Genomic DNA, 16,417 nt, shown 5'->3' with positions numbered 1-16,417 from the left:
ACTCCGTAGCTCCTGCTGGATTTTGTTTCTAATCCCCTTGTGGAGGCTTCCATTTGTGGATGGAGATTTTATGGTTACACAACCTATCACATTGCTATAATCTTTTTTATATGGACTATAAACCTAGACCAGTGATGGCGAACCTTGGCACCCTAGATGTTTTGGAACTACATTTCCCATGATGCTCATGCACTCTGCAGTGTAGTTGAGCATCATGGGAAATGTAGTTCCAAAACATCTGGGGTGCCAAGGTTCGCCATCACTGACCTAGACCTATGAATAAATGGTTGTGAAACGAATCATCTGAGTTTCCATTATTACAGTACTTATGGGGAAATTCGCTTTGATATACAAGTGCTTTGGATTACAAGCTGTTTCCGGAACAAATTATGCTCGCAATCATAATTTCACTGTAACTAGATTAACTAATCTAAACAAAACTAAACAAATTTTTTTGTCATGCACATGTCTAGCTGCAGCTTCCCACGTTGGGCAATAGCCTGCTATCATCTGACTCTGGGTCATGGGAGAGCAAAAGTAAGTGCACCCCTGTGATCCACAACAGATGCATGGCCAAAAAAAGGCTTCATCCATATAATCATTGCAAGCTTATAGAGGGTGAAGGGTTTGATGAAATAAAATCTCCTGACTGAGATATAAATGAACTTGCTAATGTCTGACTTATATTTTTATCTGCAGATTGCAATAATAATGTCGTTCTGGAGCTTTCTATTTGCCTTTTCAGTGATTGGATCCATCGTAGTATACTTTTCAATTACATACGATTTACACAGTGAAGGAATGCATCAGATAATTACCTCAACTTTGACAGGTATGGTTAGCGTGCTTTCACACTGCTCCATTAAAAAAAGCGCGTTAAAAATCAATATTTGTTTTTGATGTGTTTCCGGTGCAATTTCTGGTTGGCATGCACCTATGAAAAATTGTCTTGTGACTCAAAAAACACACCAAAAATGCAACCGTGGCACGTGTTTGATGCTTTTCCATTCATTTCAGTGGGGAGCTGTGTTTTTGGTGTGGTTTTGAAAAGTGTACCATAGATGCAGCATGCAGGACTTTTCAAAATGCACCGCATCCTCAGTGCAGTGGTGTGAAGAGGGAAATATTTTATTGCCTTTTTTTTTCTTTCATTTTAGCAATGTAAAAATGCAGCAAAAACACATCAGTGTGAAAGGGCCATAGCTTACATAGGCGTCCTAATAGGTGTCCTGGGTGCAGCTTCAAAGTCACCCAACTGCAGTATGTCCGTCTTTATGAGGGACAGTTACTTTACAGAAATTGTCATGTGTAGGGCAGTCCATTTAAACAACACGCCAAAAAATGGGCAAAAATGCACATACACCGATCAGCCATAACATTATGACCACCTAATATTAAGTATGGCCCCTTTTGCTAAAACAGCCCTGACCCATTGAGGCATGGACAAATAACATCCACATGAATGGCAGAACCCAAGTTTTCCCAGCAGAACATTGCCCAAAGCACCACACTGCCTCTGCCGACTATCCTTCTTATACAGCATCCTGGTGCCATCTCTTTCCCAGGTAAGTGACGCACACACCCCCCGCCATCCACGTGATGTAAAAGAAAATGTGATTCATCAGACCAGGCCACCTTCTTCCATGTTCCGTAGTCCAGTTCTGATGTCCATGTGACCATTGTTGAAGCTTTTGGCTGTGGACTCGGGTCACCATGGGCTTCACAGCTCCATACACAACAAACTGTGATGCCCATTTTTTTCTGCTTTAACCATACAACTTCATGGATAACATGTTCACTTGCTACCTGTGACGGAAGGTCCCACACTCCGCTTGAGTGCTTCCGTCAGTATATCGCTTCCTAAGTCCTGGAACATGGGACCAATGGATCTGGCTATAGTAACCCCCAAGAACCAGACAACATCTGTCTTGGAGTATATCAGGAATGGCCTGCTTTATTTGAGATCTCACACAAATATATACACCAGCATGACAATACAAACTGTAACCAGAAACCTAATTAACATGAGCTAATTAACTAATCCTTTAACCAGACAGGTGACTCGAAGATATGACCTTTTAGGGCAGCCTTGACGTCTCCTAGCTCACCGACTATACAATACACATTATCATAAATATCAACACAGAACTCCTTCATACAATTGCAGGTTTAATTAGCACAACCAACAATGGGTGAAAGACTCTTAGAAGCCATACTGGACTTATTTACATTGTAGCAGACAACAGACAGACAGGTGGCTGAAGTTGATGACATCAGCATCTTCTAACAGTATGTGTCCCAACAGTATGAATCAGTCACTGTTTCTAATATGGCATATACAGGGTTCCCAGAGTCTGTGTGTCTTGGGGGGACATGGACCTGAATCCGAAGTGACACCACCTCAAGGGTCCCCAGGCATACAGCTCACAAAGAACACCTTTCCCCAAAATCCAGGTCCCATAATCAGTAGGCAAGAGACCATCATTCAGTCCCCTCCAACAGCCTCTGTCCCAGGTGGGTCCATCACACTGCCTAATATATCCCACCAATTTTCAGATGTCATTGTAACGAGATATTCCCTTTACCTGTCAGTGGTTCTAATGTTATGGCTGATTGGTGTATGTCCAACGCTTGGCATCGTGTGTTACAGAGTAATGGGGCCTAAAGCTCATCAGGTATAATGGGAAATATGAAATCTTTATGGTATTGTGGTCCTTGCCTATGATGCATTTTTTATTGGTGCTTGTGGTTTATTGAACCACTTCCTTCCCATTTAACGTACACGTCCTTGGGTTGAAGTGGTTCTACCGGGATGATGCGCCGGCTTACCATAGAGGTTTTGAAAGACCAGATCGCCTCCAATCACCTCTATGGTATTGGGGACTAGAAGCATCCTGTATTTTGCCACGTCCGGTTTCGATCTTTTGTTTACAAGCTGTTAGTAGCTTATACAAGCATAAGATAAGACCGATCTTGTTCTGCTCTTATGCAGTTAAGGGCAGAGGAGACATCTGGGGTCTGATAGACTCCAGATGTCTCAGTAAAGAGGACCTGTCACTGCGGATTGGTGTCACAAAGGATGTTAATATTCCGTGTGACAGCAATAAAAGTGATAAAAAAATAATTTTTTAAAGCGAACCCATCCCCCTGTGCTTGCACAAGCGTCAGTCCCGCACGCATATGTAAATGGTGATAACACCATACATGTGAGGTATCATGGCGAACATCAGAGCAAGAGCAATATTTTCATAGGTGTGTGCAACCTTTTGCATTTTGCACCCTAAAGCTCAAACACACATGCCTTTCTCTGCAGGATCAGCTGCACTGGACAGTGAATGAATGGGAAGTGCTCTGTGCTGAGCGGCTTCCTGTTCATTCGCACACTGAAGCATAGCAAACAGTTTGCTATGCTTCGGTTATAAATGAACACAGTGAGTGAGTGTGTTCACTGTGTTTGTTTACTAAAGGAAGGCATGGTAAATTACACATTTGCTAGTCTCTTCCCCTACCCTCCATCCTGAAACATCTCCCGCAGCAGCCGGGGGGAGAGGAGAGAAGGGAAACCAGCAGCACTGTGGGGTGGGGGGCTAACATCAGGGGGAAACCCAGGCAGTAGCTGTAATTCTCACTCCCCATCGTAATTAGGGTGTGCCCAGGCACACCAGGCACACCCCCTGCGCACGCCTATGAATATTTCTAACCCCAGACCTCCTATGTAACTCTAAACTGGAAACCCGCGTCGCCTATAGAGATTTTTTGATACCATAGTTTGGTGCTGTTCCACAGGCATACACAATTTTAAAGCATGTCATGTTAGGTATCTATTTACTCAGCGTAATATCATCTTTTATATTTTATAATAAATGGGATTATTTTATTTTTGTTTGTGTCTAAAACTCATTAAAATATATATATATATATTTTTTTTAAAGAAGTTTGCATTTAAAAAAAAAAAATGATGCTGCGAAAATACAATGTGACATAAAAAATTGCAACACTTGCCGTTTTATTCTATAGGGCCTGTACTTAAAAAAACATGTATAAGGTTTTGGGGTTCTATGTAATTTTCTAGGAAAACAATGACGATTTTTACATGTAGGGAGAAATGTCAGAATAGGCTTGGGAAGTAGGTGGTTAGAGTTCATCTAAAGTCAATATTTTCAAGGTTTAGGTAGAATAGGGAAGGGTTAAAACACCTCTCAGTTTTTGGTTTGCTTAAACGTCATGCTAGGTTTAACCACTTCAGCCCCGGAAGGATTTACCCCCTTCCTGACCAGAGCACTTTTTACAATTTGGCACTGCGTCGCTTTAACTGCTAATTGCGCGGTCATGCAATGCTGTAACCAAACGAAATTTGCGTCCTTTTCTTCCCACAAATAGAGCTTTCTTTTGATGGTATTTGATCACCTCTGCCGTTTTTATTTTTTGCGCTATACACGGAAAAAGACCGAAAATTTTGAAAAAAAATGATATTTTCTACTTTTTGTTCTAAAAAAAATCCAATAAACTCAATTTTAGTCATACATTTAGGCCAAAATGTATTTGGCCACATGTCTTTGGTAAAAAAAATGTCAATAAGTGTATATTTATTGGTTTGCGCAAAAGTTATAGCTCCTACAAACTAGGGTACATTTTCTGGAATTTACACAGTCTTTAATTTATGACTGCCTATGTCATTTTTTGAGGTGCTAAAATGACAGGGCAGTACAAAACCCCCACAAATGACCCCATTTTGGAAAGTAGACACCCCAAGGAAATTGCTGAGAGGCATGTTGAGCCCATTGAATATTCATTTTTTTTGTCCCAAGTGATTGAATAATGAAAAAAAAAAAAATAAAAAATTACAAAAAGTTGTCACTAAATGATATATTGCTCACACAGGCCATGGGCATATGTGGAATTGCACCCCAAAATACATTTAGCTGCTTCTCCTGAGTATGGGGATACCACATGTGTGGGACTTTTTGGGAGCCTAGCCGCATACGGGGCCCCGAAAACCAATCACTGCCTTCAGGATTTCTAAGGGCGTACATTTTTGATTTTACTCCTCACTACCTATCACAGTTTTGAAGGCCATAAAATGCCCAGATGGCACAACCCCCCCCCAAATGACCCCATTTTGGAAAGTAGACACCCCAAGCTATTTGCTGAGAGGCATGTTGAGTCCATGGAATATTTTATATTTTGACACAAGTTGCGGGAAAGTGACAATTTATTTATTTATTTTTTTTTTTTTTTGCACAAAGTTGTCACTAAATGATATATTGCTCACACAGGTCATGGGCATATGTGGAATTGCACCCCAAAAAACATTCTGCTGCTTCTCTTGAGTACGGGGATACCACATGTGTGGGACTTTTTAGGAGCCTAGCCGCGTACGGGACCCCGAAAACCAATCACCGCCTTCAGGATTTCTAAGGGTGTACATTTTTGATTTCACTCTTCACTGCCTATCACAGTTTCGGAGGCCATGGAATGCCCAGGTGGCACAAACCCCCCCCCAAATGACCCCATTTTGGAAAGTAGACACCCCAAGCTATTTGCTGAGAGGCATGGTGAGTATTTTGCAGCTCTCATTTGTTTTTGAAAATGAAGAAAGACAAAAAAAAAAATTTTTTTTTTCTTTTTTTAATTTTCAAAACTTTGTGACAAAAAGTGAGGTCTGCAAAATACTCACTATACCTCTCAGCAAATAGCTTGGGGTGTCTACTTTCCAAAATGGGGTCATTTGGGGGGGTTTGTGCCACCTGGGCATTCCATGGCCTCCGAGACTGTGATAGGCAGTGAAGAGTGAAATCAAAAATTTACGCCCTTAGAAAGCCTGAAGGCGGTGCTTGGTTTTCGGGGTCCCATACGTGGCTAGGCTCCCAAAAAGTCTCACACATGTGGTATCCCCGTACTCAGGAGAAGCAACAGAATGTATTTTGGGGTGTAATTTCACATATTCCCATGGCATGTTTGAGCAATATATCATTTAGTGACAACTTTGTGCAAAAAAAAAAAAAAATAATAATAATTTGTCTCTTTCCCGCAACTTGTGTCACAATATAAAATATTCCATGGACTCGACATGCCTCTCAGCAAATAGCTTGGGGTGTCTACTTTCCAAAATGGGGTCATTTGGGGGGGTTTGAACTGTCCTGGCATTTTATGCACAACATTTAGAAGCTTATGTCACACATCACCCACTCTTCTAACCACTTGAAGACAAAGCCCTTTCTGACACTTTTTGATTACATGAAAAAATTATTTTTTTTTGCAAGAAAATTACTTTGAACCCCCACACATTATATATTTTTTTAAAGCAAATGCCCTACAGATTAAAATGGTGGGTGTTTAATTTTTTTTTTTCACACAGTATTTGCGCAGCGATTTTTCAAACGCATTTTTTGGGGAAAAAACACACTTTTTTACATTTTAATGCACTAAAACACACTACATTGCCCAAATGTTTGATGAAATAAAAAAGATGATCTTAGGCCGAGTACATGGATACCAAACATGACATGCTTTACAATTGCGCACAAACGTGCAGTGACAACAAAATAAATACATTTTTAAAAGCCTTTAAAAGCCTTTACAGGTTACCACTTTAGATTTACAGAGGAGGTCTACTGCTAAAATTACTGCCCTCGATCTGACCGTCGCGGTGATACCTCACATGCATGGTGCAATTGCTGTTTACATTTGACGCCAGACCGACGCTTGCGTTCGCCTTAGCGCGAGAGCAGGGGGGACAGGGGTGCTTTTTTTTTTTTTTTCTTTATTATTTTTTTGCTTTTTTATCTTATTTTAAAACTGTTCCTTTCATTTTTTTTTTTTTTTAATCATTTTTATTGTTATCTCAGGGAATGTAAATATCCCCTATGATAGCAATAGGTAGTGACAGGTACTCTTTTTTGAAAAAATTGGGGTCTATTAGACCCTAGATTTCTCCTCTGCCCTCAAAGCATCTGACCACACCAAGATCGGTATGATAAAATGCTTTCCCAATTTCCCAATGGCGCTATTTACATCCGGCGAAATCTAAGTCATAAAATGCTCGTAGCTTCCGGTTTCTTAGGCCATAGAGATGTTTGGAGCCACTCTGGTCTCTGATCAGCTCTATGGTCAGCTGGCTGAATCACCGGCTGCATTCTCAGGTTCCCTGTTGAGACAGGAGAGCCAGAGAAAAACACGGAAGACGGTGGGGGGGGGGGCATTCTCTCCCACTGCTTGTAAAAGCAGTCTAGAGGCTAATTAGCCGCTAGGATTGCTTTTACATGAAAGCCGACCGCTGGCTGAAAAGAATGATACCAAGATGATACCTAAACCTGCAAGCATCATTCTGGTATAACCACTCAAAGTCGTGAATGCTGTACCTGAAGACAAAAATATGGTTAACAATAGAGCACAGTAAACGGTAAAGTATAAAAAATTGCAGACCTGAAAAGCAAACATGATAAAACATAATAACAATAAAACATTGCAGAATAGAATACAGTAAAAAAGAGCAGAACAATAGAGAGAATAGAGAGAGAGCGAATAGAGAGAGAACAATAAAACGACAACTATTATTTTTTATTTTATATTTTTGTTTGTGTTTTTTTTTTTTTTTTTTACACTTTTTTTGTAACTAACTTTTATAACTGTAACCGGTTCCAGGTTCGGGTCTCTCAAAATGCGATGGCATCTTGGGAGACCCTGTGAAAGTGTGTCCTAGTCTGTGCAATGCTGTACCCTACGCTAATACTCAACTAATGAATGGTAGCGTTCAAAACATTCACCAATGCAAAGACCAGGATTGTCAGGACAGGAGGGACAATAATAGCGGGTGTCACGCCTATATCCGCGCTTGCTGCAGACATGACATCTTTTTTGGGGGGGTTCGTTGGGTAGGGGTACTCGGGAGGACATAAAAATGCCTCTCATGCAGCCGACTGCATTTGGTTGGGGATGTGAATGGGGGAAGTACGGGCGCTGCAGAAGTGGTGGGTTCCCAATTAGGATTGGCGAATGCAGCAGGAAGGGCACTATGGGCACGACGGGCCTGTGTTTGTCTTCTTGGTGGCAGCGGGACACTACTTGTGCTTGCCACCTCACCAGCTTGAACTGCACTTATGGGACTCGCCACGTCACCAAGTGTTACTGCAGTGCTGGTTTGACTACGACCGGGGTGTACTAGGCCGCTGGCGCTTGCCAGTTCACCAAAACGCTACCAAAAAAACTGTTAACGATCGCAGGGATCAGGCCTGACTCTGCGAACGCTGCAGTTATGCATTTAGTGTTTTGTAAGTGACAGTGATCGATCGATACTGCACTTGGTTGGGCTGGGCTGGGCGGAGGGGCAAAACGCAGGTGCTAGCAGGTATCTGGGCTGATCCCGCTAACACTGCGTTTTTGGGAACCCTAAACTGCTGGGGACGCCAGTATAGATCTGATCGGATCAGATATTGATCAGTTCAGATACTATACCACTAAGGGAGGTGTACGGTGCGTGCGTGGGTGTTAGCGCTACTGGCACTAACCTGACGCTGCCTGGGGCTGGTACTTGCCAGTTCACCAAAACGCTACAAAAAAAACTGTTAGCGATCGCAGGGATCAGGCCTGACTCTGCGAACGCTGCAGTTATGCGTTTAGTGTTTTGTAAGTGACAGTGATCGATCGATACTGCACTTGGGTGGGCTGGGCCGGGCGGAGGGGTAAAACGCAGTTGCTAGCAGGTATCTGGGTTGATCCCGTTAACACTGCGTTTTTGGGAACCCTAAACTGCTGGGGACGCTAGTATAGATCTGATCGGATCAGATATTGATGCGTTCAGATACTATACCACTAAGGGAGGTGTACGGTGCGTGGGTGTTAGCGGTACTGGGACTAACCTGACGCTGCCTGGGGCTGGTGCTTGCCATTTCACCAAAATGCTACCAAAAAAACTGTTAGCGATCGCAGGGATCAGGCCTGACTCTGCGAACGCTGCAGTTATGCGTTTAGTGTTTTGTAAGTGACAGTGATCGATCGATACTGCACTTGGGTGGGCTGGGCTGGGCCGGGCGGAGGGGCAAAATGCAGGTGCTAGCAGGTATCTGGGCTGATCCCGCTAACACTGTGTTTTTGGGACCCCTAAACTGCTGGGGACGCTAGTATAGATCTGATCGGATCAGATATTGATCCGTTCAGATACTATACCACTAAGGGAGGCGTATGCTGCGTGCGTGGGTGTTAGCGGTACTGGCGCTAATCTGACGCTGCCTGGGGCGACGCATATCACCGCCGGGCGATCAGGGGGCTAAATCTTTATTCGGTAATAAACGGCGGGTGCCCTGACACTATAAAAAATAAACAAACTAACCAGCGTCACCCGTAACGGTTATACAGTGATCAGTGGTGAAAGGGTTAACTAGGGGGCAATCAAGGGGTTAAAACATTTATTAGGTAGTATATGGGGGTCCCTGTCGCTATAAAACGCTGACGGCGAACCTAAATATTTACGTCCCTAACTAGCGTCACCAGCGACACTAATACAGCGATCAGAAAAATGATCGCTTAGCGACACTGGTGACGGGGGGTGATCAAGGGGTTAAAACTTTATTAGGGGGGGTTAGGGGGGTAACCTAGACCTACAGGGGGCCTAACACTCACTGCCCTGACACTGTAACTGTCACAAACTGACACCAATACAGTAATCAGAAAAAAAAAAAAAAAAAAAAAAAAAAAACCTGCTTGGTGTCAGTTTGTGACGGGGGGGGGGGGTGATTGGGGGGGATCGGGGGGCGATCGGGGTGGGGATCGGGGTGTTTTGTGTGCCTGGCATGTTCTACTGTGTGTGTGTGTGTTGTGCACTTACATTGCAGTCTTCTCTCCTCGGCCCGGAACGGAAAATACCGAGCCGAGGAGAGATGACATCATTTCCTCTGCCTCTGTGTACAATACAGAGGCAGGGAAATGATCCAATTGGCTGAGAGCGATCGCGAGGGGGGGCCACGAATGGATGGCCTCCCCCTCACCTCCGATCGCCGGGGGAGATTTGCCGACCGCCGCAGGCACCGGGGGGGGGTCCGATCGGACCCCCCACCCGCGGGCAGGCAAGGACGTACATACACGTCCTTTTGCCTGCCCGTGCCGCTCTGTCGACGTATATAGTCGTGCGGCGGTCGGCAACTGGTTAAACTAGAACTTAAGAGCCCACTTACATGCACCTTATATACGTGTGTTGCATTAAGGCAGATCATTGAAATCAATGAGCTTCTGAGGCACAAAATTATCGGCACTGTCTCTTGGAGTAATTGCTTTCCCTCACTAGATGTACTCAGTCTTCTTGGTTGAATGATGCCCAGTGTCACTCAACCCAGAAGACTGAGGAAATTTTGTGAGTGCAAGGCGTCATGGTGGCATTATTACAGCACCCTGTACTTAAAAGAGAAGTATTGTGTTTTTTTTTTGTTAGAGAATCATACTAACCTAGGTGGATACAGCATCAGTCCGATGCTGCATCTGTCCCCTGTCGATCGCTCAGTTCTCTCAGCTCCGTGAGCAAAGAGCTGGTGACTGTCATTTACCAGCCCTCTGCTCTGACACCCCCCATGTTCACTGGAGCTCTGGGCTATGGAGGGGGCGGGAGCGGCTGGCTCAGGCTCTTAGCAGCTCGCTGGGAGGCTGAGCTGGCTGCCAGTCCAGGCATGTGGGTGGATCCCGACCACATGGCTACTGATCCCGGCACCACTTCTTCAGGCCCTGCCAGCCATCCTGGCTGCAGCTGCCTCTCTCCACTGCCCGTGTCAACACAATCAGCTCCACTGGCTCTGCACCTATCCCAGACTGCACCCTCCCAGTCCTCTCAGGCGTGCCTCCCCAGTCCTTCCCGACTGTGTGTCACTTAACAGCCCTCTTGGCTGTGACCTGTTGTTCCTCCCTGGAGACTTTGCCTGGCAGTGTTCTTCCGCTGTCCTATCTTTGCTCTTGTGCCACCTGTCAAAGACCCTTCCATGTGTCATGAGAAGGGTCCTGTCCGCACCCGAGCCCCAAGCCAAGGACACCCCCCCCCCCAGACTGGGGAGATACCTCCGGGCCTCGATAGCCTAGCAATCCAGCTTCCACCCGAACAACTCCTCCCCCAGTTGGGCTGACTCTGAGTATTTACGGGGGCCTGCCCCCTGCCAATCCAAGTTGGGGATTGGTCAGGGATCCTCAAAACATCCCAAGCAGCTCCACCTCCTCTCTCCTCCTTTCTTTCCAGAATATTCTAGAAGGCTCTGGAAAGAAGTGGGAGGTCTTGTTGATGCTGTCTGTGAGTCACAAGCTCTACACTGTGTCACTCCCAACCCAGATCAAAACAAACAGACAGACTTGGTTACTAGACAAGCCTGTAATTTTGCCCATCCTAACAAAAACCTCTCTGTACACATCCTACTCACTATCTAGCAACCTACAGGGTGCTACATATAAGTATAAAATAAAAGGAAAACATTCTGCAGGGGGACTCCCAGTTCTGAGAGGTAACCACTTCAGGGGGCCTGGAACCTGGAGTTGGAGCACAGAACAGACAGCTCAGCCAGGATCATCAAAATATCCTGCCATCTACAGGAGAAGCAGGCACATTCCTACCCTATCCGGCAACTTACCATTCCCAGTGTTACATATCATGTACTGGGCTGATGGTGGGAGGGTGAAGCATTTAGGCAACTTAGAGTTCAGGCAGAGGTCATTCTTTACAATGCAGACTTGAAACTTTTAAAGAAATATATTTTAGCTAACAAAAAGTCACAGCAGCTAGACAGAATGTGGATATTCACAGAACAGGGATTAGCTGCACAGAAAATTGGGGATTATGACAGAACAAGGATTAGCTGCACAGAAACACAAAGATTGCCTGGTTAGACATTGGCATTGCACTTGTGTGAAAAGTTTGTTCCTTTTTTGAAATAGGGGTAAACGCGATATTTTTTGTTTTGTGAAGTTCAAAAACGTTTTTTTTTTCTTTTTCCCATGCCAGGGGTGATCAACAATGCTTTAAGACAACCCTATATCTGGTTAATCATCATTCTAGCTACTGGCATATGCCTTCTTCCTGAGCTGGCAGTGAGGTTTTTGTGGAAGGTAGTCAAGCCTTCTGAGAGCGACAAGGTATGTACGTTTTAGCAAGCAACCCAAAGTAATACATAATATATCAGCAGTTCTAAGAAAAAGGTCCAGTGCTTAGACATACGATGGTCATTACCTAATTTGGTTAGTCACATCAAAACTATAGTTAAAAAAAAAGAATGGCACAAAGAATAGCACCACATCTCTCCACAGATCGAGAAGGTGTGTTGCCAAATTGCCAAGGCATGGATGAGCCCTTATTGTATATCTGAGTCCAGGGCCGTAGATAAGGGGGTACCGCCAGTCCTCCTGTACAGGGTCCGGGCCAGCAGGGGTGCCCAGGCAACAGGGTGAATCAGATGTGAGCAGGGAGGGTGAGTGACGTGACGGGAAGGGGGGCAAGTACTTAAACTGATCCCCTGTATGGTTCTCTCTGCACCATCCTACGGGCTTTCAGCTGCTGCAGAGAGAGCCATACAGGGGATTGGTTCCAGTAATTGCTCCTCCGATCACCGATCACCCTCCCTGTGCACCATACATTTCCACCATCTGCCTAGGCTCTCCTATGTGCCCCCTTACCTCGGCAGTGCTGCTGGCTTCCCTCCTCTCCTTAACACTGGCACACAATAGGATTCTTCACGATGCAGAGTGGGGGAAGCGTCCAGTAAATACGTCATATTTACCAGCACCTTCCTTTCCTGAATGAACACAATGAGCGATCAGTACCGATCACTCACGGATTTCATTCATAACTGAAGCATAGTAAACTGTGTTTATTTGGATGGGGGCCCTGTCAGGTTGGCTGTATTAGACCCTGTAATTTATTACAGCAGCCCTGTCTGAGTCCCCCCGCAAACATACTTTTAGTACCTGTTGATCCCTCCAGCAGATTCATGAAATTTCAACTTCCTTCAGCAAGGTACTTCATCAAGAGATATGGATCATTCACAAGGCAAACTAGGCAAGAGCCCAGGCCCTGGTGGATGTCCAGGGGGCCTAACTACAACCCTCATATTCCTGTAGTAAACCATTAGGATAGTGCAATTGGTCAAAGATGTACATCTGCCTGTTACTTTACATGGGGGGTGTACTTGTAGGCAGCTGGTGTTCGATGGGGCAAAATCAGTACAGACAAAGTAAATGGAGTGGTGTTTCTTTGCAATCCTTATCAATGTCAACCAAAGGGATGAAGGGTTGCTACATTGCCCAGAGCCCCATTCTGCCATAAGTCTATGCTCATCTATACTCGCCTACTTGCATTTGAAAATGTTTCCAACTATAGGTTTTATGCACAGACCCAAACTTCTCTGCATTTTTGTGTTTTCTTTTGTCAAGATATATTGATTGTCCTAGTGTCCAACATATCCTCCATTTACCTTATTGTACTGATATTAGTGGAAAGCACTGTTTCTTGGTTTGTCACCTCCAGAGGTTCATCCTTAGATAAATGAAAGGAGAAAGTGATGGTTGGGTCTTCATATCTTCTGTGGCCAGCTTCTACTCCCTATGTCAGGCCTGGGGTACATGCCGCCATATAAAGATCCCCATTTGGTTATCCATGGGAGATATTAAGATGTACTGCTGCCCTAGACTGAGTTACCCCTTGGGAATCCAGCGTTTTGTGTAGGACATTCATGTAGGAACGATACCCTTCTTTTGGATTCATATTATCTTTTTCCTCCCTTCGCCCCCTTTGGATACCCATCAATGTGTACCTGAATGGCCCCAGTGGTTCACGGGTGGGCGGCTGCATCTTGGCAACCCCTGGTAGCGGTGGAGATAAGTGACAACACATTGGATTTTAAACATTATTTTTAATCACGGCTGTTGATGCACTCCTGCACCTACCAGTGCCGAATTATCTCTACTACTGATAGTCAAGTGGGATGCATTTATGGTTCTTACAGGAAACACCCATTAACATTTATACTTTTTAAGAAAGTTTTTTACCTTATTTGTATTCATAAAGATTATGTAAAGGTTTGTAACATTACCTTCACTTCCCTTTTGTTTGCTTTTTGTGTTGCCGTTAAAGTCGTAGAATAGAGGGGTTGTTTTTGTACATATGTTTAGTAAGGGATTTTGGCAACTGGTATGCTTCTAACAAGGATTGTTGTTGATCTTCTGGTGCCAGGATAAGTTACATGTAGTTATACCCTAGAGATGTACTCATGATGCTGAGAAGTGCTCCTCTGTGGTATAACTTACAGGAGGTATGGAAAAAGGGGGCTGAGCCTGGTCCCTGGACCTTTATCATGCAATGATTTGCCATTTACGACACATCTGTATCTCAGGCAAGTCAGTAAGATAGATGCCCGTGGTCCAGAAATGCACAAGGATCACATCTCTGCCCACCGAGAGATCTCTCTCTGCACCCATAGACTTTTGTTTCTTCCATAAACATGCATGCACTGAATGTTTCCTTTTAGTTTCTTTAGATGTTCAGTTCAAGGTGTCCTTTACTATTGATGGACAGTTATGAATTGTAATTTATTTCTGACTTGATGTCAAATATTTTTTCCTGTGAAGGTTGCTAAAAATCCAGAGAAGTACAGAGTGAAAGAACCTCTATCACAGAAAGCAGCCGGCACAATCCAGCGCGGCACCTCCCTTCGCCGTTCCGCGTATGCCTTCTCCCACCAGAGAGGGTACGGTGACCTCATCTCCACCGGGCGTAGCATAAGAAGAAGAAAGCCGCCAGTTAGCGGAGTGTCAGAAAACAGCGAAGAAACAAGTGCATCACCTCAACCTAGCTAGTATAAAAAGACTATACATGGAAGGAGAAGAGTGCTAAGTGCAAAGTGCGTTAGTATGGGCAATTTACAGAGAGGGGAACTCTTTTTATAGAGTGCACGGAGCAAGCTGCCCAGTAAAAGTGCATGTACATTTGTTTTATGCGAATGGGCCAAAAAAATAAATAAAAATAATTTGTAGGCTGTATCCTGACTTGGTCATACTGTATATTTTTTATTTATTTAAAATGGAAAATACCGCATTTGGCCACTAGATGGTGCTAAGTATTATAGGAAATTCATATAGTACTTAGTACCAACTAGTGGCCAAATGTGGTAATTTCAGTTTCAAATCAATTTAAAAAAAATTCTACCAGCACAGGAAATAGCAGTACAGTATAATAAATTCATATAGTACTTAGCACCATCTAGTGGCCAAATGTGGTATTTTCTGTTTTAAATCAATTAAAACAAAAACCTAACCATCACAGGTTAGTTAAATAACAATCTTTATTTTGCCCCATTTGCATTTTCACAGGGTGAGTTGTTGTCAAATTTTTTTTTTTTTTATAAATACAACCCTGTCAGTCATTTGTTTTTAATATATCCAGCACTAACAGTGCAACAAAAAAAGTCCAACAGGTCAGAGTGATGTTTACATTTTTCAGTATGTTAAGGCAAAAAAAGTGTCTTGTTCTACATGGACTCAGGTGATCATGATGTTTGTATATTTGTTTATTTAATGCTCTTAATAAACTATATATAAGTGTATTTTAGGCTTTTCTTTTCTTTTTCCAGATTGAATAAACATGTTTACAGTGCAGTATTTAAACCCAAACAATGACCTTCTCGTATTTGCTCCCTTTTGGTCTGTTAAATTTACCACTGCCAAAAACCTGCTATAACTGCCCATGTTCCCTGACTGCGCTGATTATTATCAGTAAACACTGTTGCTGGTTTTCTCTATGGACTACAGAACACCTCCGCCATGTTATGGAGAAGAGAAGTTATTCTGTGCCTTTGATGGACTGTTAACAGTTAGCATTGTTTCCAGTTCTCTCTGTGAACTACAGACCCCCCCGCGTTGTGGAGGAGAGAGGGAGGTGTTCTGTAGTCCTAACACACTATCTGACCTAGAGTGATCAACCTCCTTAGATACAGTACAGTGAGTGAGAACGGGGAGTATGTTACTGGAAAGATCTCAGGAAAAAGCCTAAAAAAAGCAAATGCAGCCACCAAATCTAGCGACTTGTAAGCTGCGATATATTACATTTTTAGGTCAAATATGTCTTATTGTGTTGTACAATACAAAACATATTGCAAATGTCAGATTACACAAAGTAGAAGAATGACAGGGTGTGGGAGGGGAGGGGCACTGGATACAAGGGTCATACACAAGAATATAACATGTTCCACAATACAGTATGCTTACTATATATAAAATGTTGCTTTTTCATTTCATAAACTTTAGTTCATTTTGTAAAAAGTCCTGTCCGAAACCTTTGTTATCCTCTTCAGCTCCGGAAGGTTTCATAATGATCAGGCCATTTTTTGTGATACGGCACTCTGTTATTTTAAATGACTATTGCGCGGTCGTGCGATGCTGCACCAAAATAAAATTTGTGTCC

At 43.6% G+C, this 16,417-nt stretch overlaps 1 protein-coding gene across 1 annotated transcript in view; it reads left to right on the top strand.

Annotated features, from left to right (window-relative positions):
• LOC141132194 (phospholipid-transporting ATPase IC-like) overlaps nt 1–15,560 on the top strand; it is a 151,614-nt gene extending 136,054 nt beyond the window's left edge. The window contains exons 26-28 of the mRNA XM_073620313.1: nt 700–832; nt 11,969–12,099; nt 14,587–15,560. Coding sequence (XP_073476414.1) covers nt 700–832; nt 11,969–12,099; nt 14,587–14,814 — 492 coding nt within the window. The 3' untranslated portion in view covers nt 14,815–15,560. The remainder of the gene's footprint in view (nt 1–699; nt 833–11,968; nt 12,100–14,586) is intronic.
• The last annotated feature ends 857 nt before the right edge of the window (nt 15,561–16,417 follow it).

The sequence above is a fragment of the Aquarana catesbeiana genome, linkage group LG01 (genome assembly GCF_042186555.1).
Source record: "Aquarana catesbeiana isolate 2022-GZ linkage group LG01, ASM4218655v1, whole genome shotgun sequence".
Classification (NCBI taxonomy): Eukaryota; Metazoa; Chordata; class Amphibia; order Anura; family Ranidae; genus Aquarana; species Aquarana catesbeiana.
The sequence above is the reverse complement of the archived record's forward strand: the minus strand, read 5'-3'. Positions and strand labels throughout refer to the sequence as shown.